At 32.4% G+C, this 16,114-nt stretch overlaps 1 protein-coding gene across 3 annotated transcripts in view; it reads right to left on the bottom strand.

Moving 5' to 3' along the window:
• The window catches only part of LOC126892824 (trypsin inhibitor-like), a 60,950-nt gene extending 45,525 nt beyond the window's left edge, over positions 1-15,425 (bottom strand). The window contains exons 1-2 of one of the 3 annotated variants that reach the window (XR_007701015.1): positions 15,166-15,314; positions 4,044-4,295 (exon numbers count right to left, since the gene is read on the bottom strand). Coding sequence is in view for 2 of the 3 variants with exons in the window: in XM_050662557.1 (XP_050518514.1) it covers positions 4,114-4,295; positions 15,170-15,299 (312 nt within the window). In the remaining variant the exon portion in view is untranslated. Of the gene's footprint in view, positions 1-4,043; positions 4,296-15,165 lie in introns of those variants that run through there. The other 2 variants (XM_050662557.1, XM_050662558.1) reach the window with 2 other exon arrangements.
• Positions 15,426-16,114: the final 689 nt, after the last annotated feature.

Below are 16,114 nucleotides of genomic sequence, written 5' to 3'. Positions count from 1 at the left end.
ATCTGACTACATCCGGACTTTTAGCATTGTGGTTTGTCATATCTTTAGCGGTTTCCTGTTGTTGCAAAAAAATCGTCTGCACTCTTTCCTTGTCAGCCATCCACATCCGGAATGTTGATAAACAACTTGTTATTTAAAATATTTTTATAAATACTTCAAAATATTTGATTTTTCATAATTTGTACATATATTATATTTTCAGCCCTATATATGATGATCGTATAGCATTTCACATTTTTATAAACGTTCAGAATGGGCCATTGTCATGATGATGATTGTATAGCATTTCAAATTTTTATAAACTTTCAGAATGGCCATTGTCATGTACTTCACATGTTGGTGCATACATTGCCTTTTGCCTTTTCAAAATCAACAATCTTCTTACGACCCTCTGGTCATTGTTGGTCGCTTCTTTTACTTCTTGTACATTCAACGAGCCGTCGATGCCAAGGACCCTGATGGCTCATCGTGAGCGGGAATCGGTATACCGATTCTGGACCACTTTTTTCCCACGGTGAGCGGGAATCGGTATACCAATTCTGGCTCACTTTTTTCCCACGGTGAGCGGGATCCGCCTTATTCATCTACTCTTCTCTATTCTACATTTTATTTCTTGTGAGTGATCCCATTGTTCGTTTACTATTGTTCCAAGACAGTTATACTCTTTTACTCGGTCTACTGGTGTATTATTGATAAGTAGTTGGGCGTCTCTAATTTTATTTTTGCTGATAATCATAAATTTAGTTTTTGATATATTTACTTGAAGTCCAAATCTTTCACTTACTTCATTTACTTTGTTTATTAGTTGCTGTAAACTGTTCAAACTGTCTGCAAAAATAACGGTGTCGTATTCGGATATTTAACATCCTAAAATTATTCTGTTTACAAAAAACTTTACCATATTGAAAGCAATCTCCATAATAATATTAAAAAGAATTTACCAACTGCACATTTTAATATTTACTTGGAATTTAATCACCTTTTAAAAACAAAATCGTACAGTAACTTTCTTTATTTAAAAATCATCTCCTTGTCACACTAGACAAACAAAAACTTCCATCTCCATGTGTAAATCAACAGGGGGGGGGGGCTCCTTATGACGAAAACAGGCTCCTGAGAAAATGGGCACAGAACAAAAACTGGCACAAAAATCAGACATCTCATCGGGAGCGTTTAATACTATTAAAACTGGACCATTTTTGACTACACAGGGCTTCAAAAAGAATAGAAACTTCCACCACATACCTATCGGCTACAACTGCGTCACACAATTTATTTGTACTGCGTATCTAATTTTCACCTTAAAAATCCAACATTATGGAGTGAAATTCTTCATGGATATTCTTCAATAGACACAAAATCAATTGTACACCATCCAATCGATTTCACATAGCGACAACAGCCAATCTATGTCGGTAGGTGTGGTTTCTTGTGAGTTCGACGGGAGTTTCTCCTTTCACATTCTTCTCGCGCGTCGAGCCGATCACTTTCCTCGGCTGAAGCCATTGACCAATCGGCAGAGACAACCAAGGGATCTTTCAAAATCTACTCCAATAGTAGCATGGGATTCGTAGCGCTCAAAATAAAAGAAAATATGCGTAGACTGTTTCAATGACTTTCAACGAATTATTCTAGAATAACAAATGCTTACACAGATGAACATAAAGTTTCATAAGGTTTCTAAATGTTGCGTAATCATTTTAAATATTTCCAACAGGGGCCGTTTAGGATTTTTTAATGAATGATATTACCAACTCCAAATACAAGGAATAATTATATATTAGGCGGGTTTAAAACAAAACATTGTAGCGGAATTTATAATGCTACACAAATAGTTCACGATACACACGGTATGACGGATTTTTCAAACCGAACGTAATTATTAATTGACGAACAAGTTCCTCCCATGTCGAAATTATATCTTTAACTTCTTGATACCATTTTGCCGCGAAATCATCGTAAAGCATCGCGAGTCCCCGAAATGCATAATCGTCCGACACTAATGCACAATCTTTATATATTTATACGGAGCTAATAAAGGCATTTACGTTGGTATCCTGGTGTCCATTAAAACGCGAATGGCATATCGACAGGTTACCACTTTGGCACGACGGCAAGACGGGAGCACTTTGTACCGACAATCTCGGCAAAAGCCCTTGGAACTGTTCATTGGTCAACACCACGTTTTGAGTTATGTCTTTAATGTTTATATCCACTATCCACGGATCTATTTGAAAAATCAGAGTCAGAATGATTTATCGCACTCAAATGTTTAAGGTTTCTGTTTTACGTAGAACGTTACTTGTACAAATGATTTTGGATGCAAAAATTGGAAAGAACTTTCCAGTAAATAGCTGTGTCCAAGCTTGTTAAAAAAATACCTCCAGCACCATTTTGCACACCACACTGTATGATCCTTAGAACCTTGGAACAACTGGCACTAAATCACTTTTGAGTTCGACAAAACAGAAGGTTTTCACACGTAAAATCCAGTAAGTAGTACCGAAGCAGTCAATTGTCTAAAACTAATAAATTAAATAGAGAAAGCGTTCGAATACCCAAAGCACTTTGAACAATATGTCGACTAATTATATACCGAAGCCAATTATGTCCGAATACTATAATTACCAAATCTCTTTGATATTTGTTAACAAACAGTAGGTCCACTAATTATTTATACCGAAGCTAATGTACAATTTGATAAAATGTAATTAGCGAAGCACTTAATTTTTTTAACTTTGAGCTAACGATCTTATACTCGCGAATATGGTCCGATCCACCGATAATTTTCAAATAAAATCCCCACGTTGGGTGCCAAATATGACATACAGTCCACGATGGGTGACGAATATTACGTAATATGCGTTGGATAGCTGAATTTATGATGTGATTTTACTAATAATAATAATTAATCTTAGAGGGTTGAGGGTTTTTTACAATGAAAATCACGATAGTGGATCGAGCTGTGTATTTCGTGTTTACCATACAAAAATTGATCGTTAACTAAAGCAAAAGCAAATAAATGTCTTTGTGTGTTCTATTCACATCTGAAAACCTTAAAATATAAACACAAGTACTTGGATCTCCCACAGACTAGGACACTGGCCATGTATTTGTGGTTGACCAAAAGCATATTAAAACATCCCTTAGATAGGCGCCGCACAAGGGGCTGGTTTGTTGCAATATTTTATTGTTATGTTGGTTTGATACTTGTTGCAGTATGGGAAATTGTCTCTTGTGATTCGGTAAAGAAGTGTATGAGCCGTGGAGTCAAGTCGAAGTCGAAAACAATGACTTGTTTTTTCCTAGGTAACAAAAAAAATAATTTGACTTAGTTTTTCGGAACAGTGCAACCATTTATTTTGCCACAAACAACTAACTATGGTTCTTAACCTAGGCAGTCCACAACCTCGTTACCGTGTACCTATTTCAATATGAGATGGAACTCAGAGTATAAAACATACCATGTGTTTCTTTGACTTTGCAGCATTTTGAAGTTCTTGACGGTTGCTAAAGTGTATATATGTTTTGGATGTCACAAAGGGCGTTCACTGAGTCAGTTTTGATTGTGTTATTTTTCTGATCCATTTTTTTGTTAAATAATTTTGGAGCTTTAAGGATTGCGACAGTTAGGGCTTGGAGATGGTCCAGTTATTATGCAGCTTATATTTAGCATTATGCGCGCATTATGATGCATGTATGTAGATGCTTTGGTAGTTGCTAAATCTATCCATAATGCTTTTGGAGTGATTTAATACTATAATTGGTGGGGATTCATGTTTATTAAATTTTGATAGATCACTGATCATTCGTGGTTTATCTACAGCCCATGCAGAAGGAGGGTTTTGAATAGGGTGGTAAGTTGGGATTGTTATTTTGATTTCGATATTCTTCCCTTTGATTATAATCTCTAGTCATTTAAGACAAAATACCTAAGAGAAGAGCTTTGCACGGTGCGGTGCAGTCTGTCCTTCTTTACAAGGCCAGGCATAAGACCGATTTATATCCTTTACGGATTTTGCAGGAAAGCAAGGGAAAAAGGAAACAATTAAATTTTTTATTGTTTTTATAAAATACAATAAGTTTTTATATTGTATACGTATCGATATACAATCAATTAGAACAAACTGGAGTTGCCGTTTTTACACAATCTGCTTCTGTAAGGAAATTGTTTTTGGTCGAACGGCAGCCTCCATAGATGTCTTTGATACATTTTTTCTCAGCGTCGCTCCATCTATAAACGGGGATATAGGCTTGACATACGAGTCCATCTTGTTCTACACCGAGGCTACAATCTGTTAAAAAAGTGCTAAATTATTACATATTATTTACCATCATAATATTTTTGAGGTGCTTTCCTGGGACGCTTTATTGGAGGATAGTTTATTTGTCTACAAGTAATCAGCTTCAATTTGAAAATACTCGTCAGAAAAATGAAAACAGGTTTAAAAAGAAAACAGCCCCAATCTTGACATAGCTTACTCTTTTTAGTTGTAAAACTATTTGTTTAATCTTTTTCCACAAGAGCACCCCAGGGGCGAATAAAAATGCCATTCGAATTTCTATTTATACCTCAGATCTGGGTTTTGGTGGTCCTTGATGTGTAGCACAAAAGACTTAATGGGCGCGTAGCTCCAAAAACCATGGTTTTAAGATTTAAGCCTTTGAAGTTGTAGGTATTTTTTTTAGTAGAATGAGGACGTTTGAGTCGGAATAAATTCATTCTCTCGAGAATGGGCGACTCTGGAGATAAATTACGAGTCAGGTCGATTTTTATTTTTAAATTATAATTTTTTGGCGTATATGTATATCATACTAATCACGTTATCCATCTGGGCATGATGACTTTTTTAAATAAGAATAGGGATGATTTTTTAAATAAGAATAGGGATCGTGTGATAGCTCATTTGAAAGGTTATACAATTCTCTATTCACTGATATAAACATTTATATAATTATATATACAGGGTGCCCAAAACTTTTTTTGAATTAAATTAATTGAGACAAAATGAAGAATATATATAATTTATTAAATTCGAAATACATTTTACTGCTGCCAGAAAACAGAAAGAATGTTAATTTGAAAAATAAACATTTCTTTTCGCTTAAACTAAATGTTCAAGCTGCTAAGAGGCACGTGGGTGGCAGCTTTAATATTGAATTTAAGCGAAAAACAATATTTATTTATCAAATAAACATTTTTTTTTATATTTTCGGACAACAGTAAAATGTATTTCGAATTAAATAAATTATATACATTCTTCCTTTGGTCTCAATTAATTTAGTTAAAAAAATTTTGGCCACCCTGTATTAATAATTATGTTAATGTTTATAATAATGAATAGAGAATTTAATAACCTTTCAAATGGGGAATCACATGACCCCTATTATTATTTAAAAAAAATCATCGATTACGTCATCACGCCCACATGAATGACGTCACTAGTATGATATATATGCCAAAAAATTATAATTTAAAAACAAAAATCTACCTGATTCGTAATTTATCTCCAGAGTGGCCCATTCTCGAGAAAATGAATTTATTCCAACTCTCGTCCATTCTCGAGAAAATGAATGTATTCCAACTCAAAAGTCCTCATTGTACCTATAACTTCAGAGGCTTATATCGTAAAACCATGATTTTTGTAGCTACAGCTACGCACCAATTGAGTCTTTTGTTCTACACATCAAGAAAATGTTTCCGATAATTCAAGTCAATAAATGTTACTTTGTTATCTTTGTTATTTTTTATGATCTTTTAAATGGTAGGAAAGAAAAATTTTAAATTTTGCAGTCATATATACTTTACACACCCTATCAAAATAGCTATCAAAATGACAGTGTTGCCTTTTAAAAAAATCAACGATGACGTCATATCTCTAAATTGGGTCACCCTGTATACATTATTATTGTATGTCAAAAATGACAATTTGAAATACTAATCGAAGGGTCTGAGCATTTTTCAAAAAAACAATTAGTATTTAAATTATTGAATTTATTCCAAATTACAGACGTAACTTTGTTATTTTTTATTATCTTGTAAATGGTAGAGAATAAAAATTTGATATTTTGCCGTTATGCATAACTTTACACACCCTATCAAAATAGCTATCAAATGACAGTGTTGCCATTTAAAAAAATCAAACGATGACGCCATATCTCTAAATTGTGACACTCTGTATACATTATTATTGTATGTCAAAAAAGACAATTAAAGACAATTTGAAATACTAATTGACAGGTCTGAGCATTTTTCAAAAAAACCTTTAGTATTTGAGATATTGAATTTATTCCAAATTACAGACTCACTCTGTATAAGTATTTAACGCTGTAGTGACTTTGGGCTGTTCGATAGTCCAAGGTAGATAGTAATTGGAATTCGTTTGAAATACTGTTGGGAATTGAATGTTCAGTCTGAAACTATATACTTAATCGGATTCTCTCGTAGTAAGGTTTGGGGGCACGGGGCTTATTATTGTAATACAGTGGAACCCCGATAAGTCGGCCCCGATAACCCGGAAGTCCGGCTAACCCGGACCGATTTTCATCAGATAAACATTTTGATTTTCAATATTTTGTATTTTTCAATTTAATTGTGGCTTATTTCCCATCAAAATAGATAATTATCAGACAAATCTTTCAACAATAAAAATGTATGTAATATAATATTTGAGAGATAATGTGTATGTGTGTAATTTGAACTATACGATATTAAAAATGACTCATAGCACACGCCGAAGAAACAACAGCCACCTGTCTGTAGTACCTATTCCTTTTTATTTCAAACTGTCTTAGCATTGTTTGGGAAAGACTATTTAAAAAATTATTTTATAAACAATGATCTTTAGTTTTCACTGTTCTTAAATAACATTACATCGTTGTGACTGTATTGTGTGTCTTGTATTGTTCGCTTCCGTTTGCTTACGTTTTTGTTTGGTGTTTTTTTTAGTAATTTTAATGAGTAGGTACTGTGCATATTTATAAATATATTTCATGTTATTTCAATTCTAACGGAGTTTATCTGTAAGTATACCGTATTTTATTAATTTTTACCATAATCTCCGGCTATCTCGGATTTTCGATAACCCGGATCGGCCGCGGTCCCGATTAATCCGAGTTATCGAGGTTCCACTGTAATTGATATATTTGTTATTAAAAGTATTACAGAAGAGGGGTTTCTTTATATTTAAGGCTATAGATGTAGGATGTGCTAGAGCCTAGTATATTCTTCGGTAGTTTAGAGGTGGTTCGCCGGCTTCGCTCAGTATGCTTTCGGAAGGAGTTGTCCGGAAGGCTCCAAGTGCACTAATACCAGCGTTGTGTATGCTGTCAAGTTTTTTAAGTAATGTTTTTGAAGCAACAGGTTTGCATCTTGAGGTGCCGCAAGCGGTTGGAAAAGATAGGTTTTTAACAAAAAATGCAGAAAATTTCAAATATTTTATTTATTTAACCTGGTGCCTTAGCTAACATTTCTTAGTTAAATATTGTTTCTAATAACAGTTAACATTGTTACCATTGCTATAATATGTAGACATTGCTATAAGATTTTTTAGTTATAATATTCCTTTTGATACTTAAATAAATTGTTTTTTGGCTCAAACTTGGGCATAATCTTTTGGGAAGCAATATTTGCTCTAACACAGCCATTTTTGCTTCAAGACTACATACACTAAGAGATGACTCAGTCACGAGTTTTATTACTCTTTTCACTGCCTGTATATGACAGGGAAAATACGAAAAATCCACATACTGCACCTGACAACTAGGGTCTCTGGCTTCACTTATACAGGGTGTTTCATTAATAATTGTCCATACAGTAACTGGAGAAACCTTAGAACAAAATACGAAGATTTAACCTAAAACACTTAAATAAAATGTGGTTTTTTACTGAGTTACAGGGTGTTTTATCTAAAAATATAAAATCTATTTTTGCTCAGCATTTTAAAACGATTCGACGTATCCTTTTCACAGTAAGTATAGGTACTATACAAACTACTAAATTATGTTAAACAAACGTTTCTGGCTATTACCACAGGTGTACTACGGGTTAAAGTGAATGGTTGACCCTTTCCAAATTGTACGCCACTGGCGGAATTGCTGTTTTAGTTCAATTTTTGGATTCTCCAATACTTACTATGAAAATAATATCCTCTTCATTCGTAACGATAAAGTCATTAGTTTTCGAGATCTGTGAAGTTAAAAATGAAACGACACGGTTATTTTGATTAATGTATTGTGTCGCTTCATTTTTAATTTCAAATATCTCGAAAACTAATCATTTTATCGTTACGAATGAAGAGTATATTATTTACATAAAAAGTATTTAAAAATAAAAAAATTACACTAAAATAGCAATTTCGTCAGTGGCGTAGAATTTGGGAAGGGTCAACCAGACACTATCCCCTGTCGTACGCCTCTGGTAGTAGCTAGAAACGTGTAATTATCTTACTATAGTAGGGTGTACAGTACTTACACTTTCTGCCAAGTATGATAAGGAAACGCCAAATAGTTTTAAAGTACTGGGTACAAATAATTTTTAAATTTTTATTCATATTAATCATAATATATCATTGGATGGCGTTATGCAGAAAGCTACCAACCCTCAATAGTGGCAAACTGAGATAATCAAGTTTAAAGTTTTTATTAATTTAAAAAATCTGTAGGATATGTTGCTACTACTTTGTAACTTTTTTTTTGACTGTGGATAAATATTTTGGTATTTTCTACATGTTTAAATATTTTAATTGTAAACTAAAAAGAGAAATGGCCAATTTTTGTGGATTGGTAGGTTTCTGCATTTTGCAAAGTGGGAAATTAATACCAACAATATTAAATCAAAACAATAGTAAAGTTAGAAAAAATATTTTTATTTACAGGAAAGTTAAGGATATGAATATTTAACGTATTATTTTAATAAATTTTAATATTAATCTACTTCATCCACTTCAAAATCTAGATCTTCAACATTGACATTGTAACCCTCAACATCTTCAGTTACATTGGCACCCTGCAAATTTTGATAAAAATCAATGCATTAGCAGGAATAAGGTGCATCATTTCCTTTAAATTTTGTAATTTTGCCTCAGCGATAGGCTTTCCGTTAGACCACAGTGGTATTAAATCGCTAATAGACCAGGGCGCATCTGTAAAAATATTAGTACATTTGGACGTTGAGAGGTGACTTAAATTTTTTTGCAGAAATTGCTTGAAAATAACTCAAATAATAATATTTGAGTTATCCTCCCTCTCAAAAAGGTACGGAACATTGTTTAAATAATCAAAATGTCAAAAAATTAAGGAAAAATTCGATTTTTTTCTTGGTTTTTTGATTATAACTTTAAAAATATTCATTTCCGAGAAAAGTTGTACTGACATAAAAGTTGCGTAATTAAATTTCTTACAATACAGAATTGGTTAAAAATTTAAAAAATAGTCACCCTTGTTGCCAAATAGCAATAATTGTGAAAAAAACATACAAAAACAAGTATTCGTATTTTACGTTTTTCAACCATTTATGCTACACTTAGGACCTTCATATTTCACCCTGAAAAACTTTATGATACAGTAAAACAATACTGTAAATTTCATTAAGATCAGTTCAATAGATTTTGCAAAATAAATTTTGCAATCCAGCTTTCGTAAAAAATATTCATTTTTTCAAAATGTTACAGGACTGAAAATAAAGCAGATAGCAAGTTGAAATTTTTTTTGCGCATAGGAGTGTACTGTACCTTTCATTCGCAATTTTGCAAAATTAAAATTGATTAACACCACGGCGTCAGGAATTTTTTTAAATAAACATTAATTATTGGTGCTACGCGCAGGACAGCGGATAGTTTGCTCTGATTGGGCATTCCAATGACCTTTGATAATGATTGATACATTTTAATTTTGATTATATTTCGATATAAATAAATAAATTTGTTTATTGCAAAATAAAAACACATACTCTATCCTTTGAAATAACACTTTTATTAGCAAAAACTTTCTTTGTTCATATATTTTAACTTAAATAATAAAAGTTTATTATTTTTAAACATATGCAATTGTTTAAACAATATTTCACAAACAATAATAAACTTAGTTTGACTTATGTGGAATTAAAATATTAAAATACAACAAAATATAGAGTAAGAAAATAATATATTAGATAGAGATTGGAAGAAATTTTGGTGGAAATCAACTTGTGTGAATGGAACACCGCTGTCCTGCGCGTAGCACCAAAAATTATTGTTTATTTCAAAAATTTTCTGACGCCGTGGTAATTAATCGATTTTAATTTTGAAAATTGCAAATGAAAGGTACAGTACACTTCTATAAGCAAAAAAAAATTTAACTTGCTATCTGCTTTATTTTCAGTCCTGTAACATTTTGAAAAAATAAATTTTTTTGCGAAAGCTGGATTGCAAAATATATTTTGCAAAATCTATTAAACCGATCTTAAAGAAATTTACAGTATTATTTTACTATATCATAAAGTTTTTCTGGGTGAAATATGAAGGTTCTAAGTGTAGTATGAATGGTTGAAAAACGTAAAATGCGAATACTTGTTTTTGTATGGTTTTTTCGCAATTATTGCTATTTTGCAACTAGGGTGACTATTTTTTTAAATTTTAACCAATTTTATATTGTAGGAAATTTAAATACGCAACTTTTATGTCAGTACAACTTTTCTCGGAAATGAATACTTTTAAAGTTATAATCAAAAAACGAAGAAAAAAATCTAATTTTTCCTTCAATTTTTGACATTTTTATTATTTAAACAATGTTCCGGACCTTTTTGAGAGGGAGGATAACTCAAATATTAATATTTGATTTATTTTCAAGCAATTTCTGCAAAAAAATTTGAGTCACCTCTCAACGTCCATCTCAAAACAGATCCGCCCTGGACTATAAAGATTTCTTCGTTAGCAGTTCTACCTCGAGAAGATTTTTTGATAGAAATTTTTTGATACGGTTGTGAAAAATTGTGTTGTTGTATCATTAGCCGAAATGGGTCAGACTTTTCTATTTTGATTGATCTAATCTTCAACCAATTAATTTTTTCTTTAGCTTCGGTCACTTTGCGATTAGTAATTTTTTTCTCAATGTTTATTACGCCTAAAAAATCTTCGACGTGCATTTGGGTTCCTACCAATGGTCTCTGCTTTCAACAAGAACGCATTACCTCGATATAGTCATTTGGGGTATATATTCTTTGCTGTCGTTTAAGAGCCGACTCAATATCACTGAAATCAGTGTCGTTGGGTAAAAAACTAGGACCAGAACAGAGATATTTTACGGTAATACTTTCTAGGTTTGTGCGTGTCCCATGCAAAATTGATATAAGCATAAGTATTAACTTAATATTTCGATTTTTCCCACCGCAAGAATCACACCAAAGCGTAAGATGTTTGACTTCTGGAGTTAATTTAGTTGTAACATGTTTTATAAGGCAAGAGCCTATTTCTTGGGCGCCCAAACAATAAGTAATAAAAGATACTTACCTGGATTTGTCTTTTTTGCCAGAATGCTCTTCTACAATCATTTCCTTAGAAAATTTGTCGCATTTAGTAAGTGTAGCAACTGAAACAGGTGTGAGAGTTGTTGAAACATCATAATAACTTGGAGGTAGTGTGTTCTCAGATGTGCTGATTTGGACGGCAACATTTGGCGGATTTGGTCCTACTACGGTTTTCGCATCACATTCATAAAATATTTTATCTAAAATAAAATTTTATTAATGCGAAAGTGCTGACGCATGTTATGATACATAATACCGATCGTAATGGACCCAGGCCCCATAAACAAAATCAAAAATATTTACAAATTTTAAGTACCTAAGTAACAATTTGATTACCTAATTTATTTAGTCTAGTTTGTTTAGTTACAATCCGTCAGTAAGCTTTTGTACCAAAATTTGGAGGATAAAAATTAAATAATATAATACAAGATACTTGCCTGAATTTTCCTGTATTGCAAGAGCAGCCTTTAAAATCCTAACACTTCGATTACTGTCCTGTACGTTATGCTAAATAAAAAGTGTACTTTCAACCACTTTTTTACTGTATTCAAAGTTCTTTTTAACTATCTAGACAATCTAGACCACTGCTACTAAAACACATTAAACACGCCGGTAATCCAGTAAACCCATGTAAACCGCACGCAAAACAATACATAAAATTATTAGGGTCGGCTATTATAACTGTAGATAGAGTTGTAGAGTCCAATATTTGGTCGCTACCAACCCACTTGGATGCAAGTGGCGGTTTATTAAAATTCTACCAAGTGGGTTGGAAGGTTTCTGTAAATTAAAATACACTACCAAGTGGGTTGGTAGGTTTCTGCAAATTAGAATATTAGATAAATTTAATATGTGGCTTAGCATTTTTATAGTTTTTTAGGTTATGTATTAAACTAGAGGTGGTAGGATTTTACAGAATGCAGAACTCGTATTTTGTTGTCCAAATATGCATCCAACCCCATATCTGATATATTGAGGGTTGGTAGCTTTCTGCATAACGCCGTCCTTAATCAAAATAACTGTGCCGTTTCATATTTAACTTTAAATATCTCGAAAATTAATGACTTTATCGTTACCAATGAAGAGTATATTATTTACGTAGAAAGTATTGGAGACTCTAAAAATTGCACTAAAATAGTAATTCCTCCAGTGGCGTAGAATTTGAGAAGGGTGAATCATTTACTATCCCCTGTCGCACGCCCCTGGTAGTAGCTAGAAACGTTTGTTTATCATAATTTAGTAGGTTGTATAGTAATCGTACTTTCTGCCAAGTATGAAAAGGATACGTCGAATAGTTTCAAAATGCTGAGCAAAAATAGTTTTTAAATTTTTAGATAAAACACCCTGTAACTCGGTAAGGAACCACATTTTATTTAAGGGTTTTAGGTTAAATCTTCGTATTTTGTTCTAAGGTTTCTCCAGTTACTATATGGACAATTATTAATGAAACACCCTGTATACTTTTTTAGATCCTCGTCAGATATATGTTTTGTCATAGGAGGCTCAGATCTTCTTCCGTCCAGTTAATTATATCAATGTAGTAGTTGACATTAAAGTTAAGCTTCGGGACAACAAACGTCCTTACACCATTTATGAGTTCCGATCTTGCCTTCAAAACTCGCCGCAGACCTAGCTCCCTTATGTGTTTTCTCTTGTCACATAACATGGAGAGAAGCATATTTTCTAGGTGAGAGAATTAACAATTACTTTAAATTACTGCATCAATTATTTGAAGATGTTTCTCGCAAAGATAACGTGAAAATTTAGTAAGTCTCCATAGATGTTTTGGTCCATATACACAAAATGGTTTCAGTTTGATATGAATCCAGACTGGGGCGGGCATACACCTTCATCACATACATAGTTACACTTTTCAGATTATTTGAAGGATTCTCTGTTGCAACATGTAACCGAAGAAGGCGATTAGCCAACGTAAGCCATCGTGAATGAGCTAATTTCCCAGGGGTTTTTAAAGAAAGATCAGAAGAATATACACCACTGGAGATTGCTTTGTACATTTCATGCTTTGTACATTTCAAGTAAATATTTTTGATCTGTGCTTAGAACATCTTTGATCTCTAAAATAGAGAGGTTATTTTATATGGGAGCGAAATTAACCATAGGAAGCGGGTTACAGATTTTAATTTCTTTACCTAGAAGCCCTCCAAATTCATTAGGGCCTTTAGTTTTTCCATCCAATGTGCAAAACAAATGACGCAAAGGCAATGCATTGGTTCAGCAAATAAATCAGCCAGTTCAGCGGCTAATTTAGGTTTCTTTCTATTAAAGCAATTACACCATTGTTAACACCGGCAATGTTAGTAGGAGTTCCATCACATCCGACAGCTGTTCAAAGGATTGTCACCTTGAAAAGACCCTATTATGCCATCTTTTATAGCTTCATCTCTTCCGGCAGCAGGAGTTATAATATGTCCAAGGAAGGTTGATCCAGTTTTCTCTACTATTGAAATGTGTTCTTCTATTATAGTTAGGATGTTAAATTATACAGTATATTCCTGTAAGTTGTATCCATATAACATTATTATTGTTAATTTTACGAAAAAAAGTTATTCTTCATAAAAAGCTCTGCATGGTCCAAAACCTAAGATTTAATCATCAAGTTTCAAATTTTTTGAATATTATACGAGGTATGTCAAAAAGTTTGAATTTCACTCAAGAGTAAAGTGAATTTGTTTGGAATTGAAAACTATATTCTAATATGCAATTAGATCCTTCTAATTGATTTTTTTTTGAAAATTATGGATAACTAACATTATTTTCAGTTATTTCAATTCAGATAACTCTTTTATTATTAATTTTACGAAAAAAAGTGATCCTCAATAAAAAGTTCTGCATGGTCTAAAACCTAAAATACAATCATCTTATGTCAAATTTTATCAATTTTATACGAGGTATATCAAAAAATACGAATTTCGCTCAAGAGTAAAATACGTTTATTTTTCACAATATCGAAAATTGTTATTATGAAAAGTTATTTAGAATTAAAAACTATGTTTCAGTATATAATTACATCCTTCTAATTGAAATGTTCTAAACTTTTCATAATAGCAATTTTCAATATTGTGAAAAATAAAGCTACTTTACTCCTGAGTGAAATTCAAACTTTTTGACATACCTCGTATAACATTCATAAAATTTGATATATGATTGTTGAATCTTGAGTTCTGGATCATGCAGAACTTTTTATAACGATTAAATTTTTTCGTAAAATTAATAATAAAAAATTAATAAAAAAAGGCATACTGTATAAAGGAATGAAATAAATATTTACTATTAAATATTTCTTTAATTGTGGAACTCAAGTTGAATCTTTGCCAGTTTAAGTAAAGATAAATATTGGATTGTTGTAGTAAGTTAAAACTAAAATTATCTTGAAAAAGTAGTGAAAAGTGTGTACATTGGTACACATACATTTTGGTGTACATTTTGGTGTGAAACCAAAATCATCAAAATTTGCAAAATTTAACCAAAAATTCTAACTTTTAAACATTTTGCGGCATCTCTAAAAATATTTTGTTTGGAAAAATATTTTATTTGTGGCTTAACAATGGCTATAGGCAACTTTCTATCACTATTACAAATTGAAACTATAAAAACATTTTTTTCGTTCCAGCCTACTGTATATACTAAAAAGTACATACCTACCCGCCTTTGTAAAGGGTCCTGGTGGTAAAACTTCCTCACTTGCCTTAGTAACTATGATTTCTGGAACGTCACCATACACATGGCTGCTTGCTAGAATGTAGAAGCAGAAAAATGGGAGAGCAATTTTCATATTTTTCTTCGTTTGTTACTAGTTTGTTGTCTGGAAGGTTGTTACTGATATATTATGTATAACATCAAGAGCGAAATACTTTTATATATATCAAAATGCAGGATGTGACCCATTGAACTATACGATGTATTTGATAACATGAAGATCACAAAATGAAACAAATATTTTGATTCTAATAATCGTTTCAAAATAGGTACATCTTTGATATCATGACAAAATAAACCATATTTTTTGATTCTAATAATCGTTTTAAAGTATAGCTATTTTTGGTGTTTCTTGGGTTATTTCTTGGGTGTTTCCAAACGGTTTTGGTATTTTTTGGAAGTTTTTAGAAGCTTAAGGGACCATTATCATGTGTCAATTTTGGAAAAAAACTATTTATTTTGGAAGTTATTGTGTGATTTTTATGGTACATAAGGTTCTACATTTTTTTTCTATCTATCTATCTATCAGCGAGGTTCCTACAGCCTCTGCCGCTTCTCGCATTTCGACCGCCATCGCTTTCTGTCCATCCATTCGTCTTCTTTGATGGCTCTATCTTTCATGATGTGCCGTACATTTTCTTCCCAGGCAACTGAAGGTCTTCCCCTTCTTCTTCTTTGGTGTGGTATGTAATTTAAAGCTTTCTTTGGCCATCTATCTTCATTCATTCGTTTCACGTGACCATACCACACTAGTTGTCTAGTTTCAATTTTATCTACACTGGAATATACAGTATGTGTCCTCCTTCTAATATCTTCATTCCTGATGTGATCTTTTTTAGATATACCACACGCTCTCCTTAGATAATCCATTTCTACTACTTCTATTCTTTT

The sequence above is a fragment of the Diabrotica virgifera genome, chromosome 9 (genome assembly GCF_917563875.1).
Source record: "Diabrotica virgifera virgifera chromosome 9, PGI_DIABVI_V3a".
Lineage (NCBI taxonomy): Eukaryota > Metazoa > Arthropoda > Insecta > Coleoptera > Chrysomelidae > Diabrotica > Diabrotica virgifera.
Note: the sequence above shows the minus strand (reverse complement) of the source record. Positions and strands in the feature narration are given on the sequence as shown.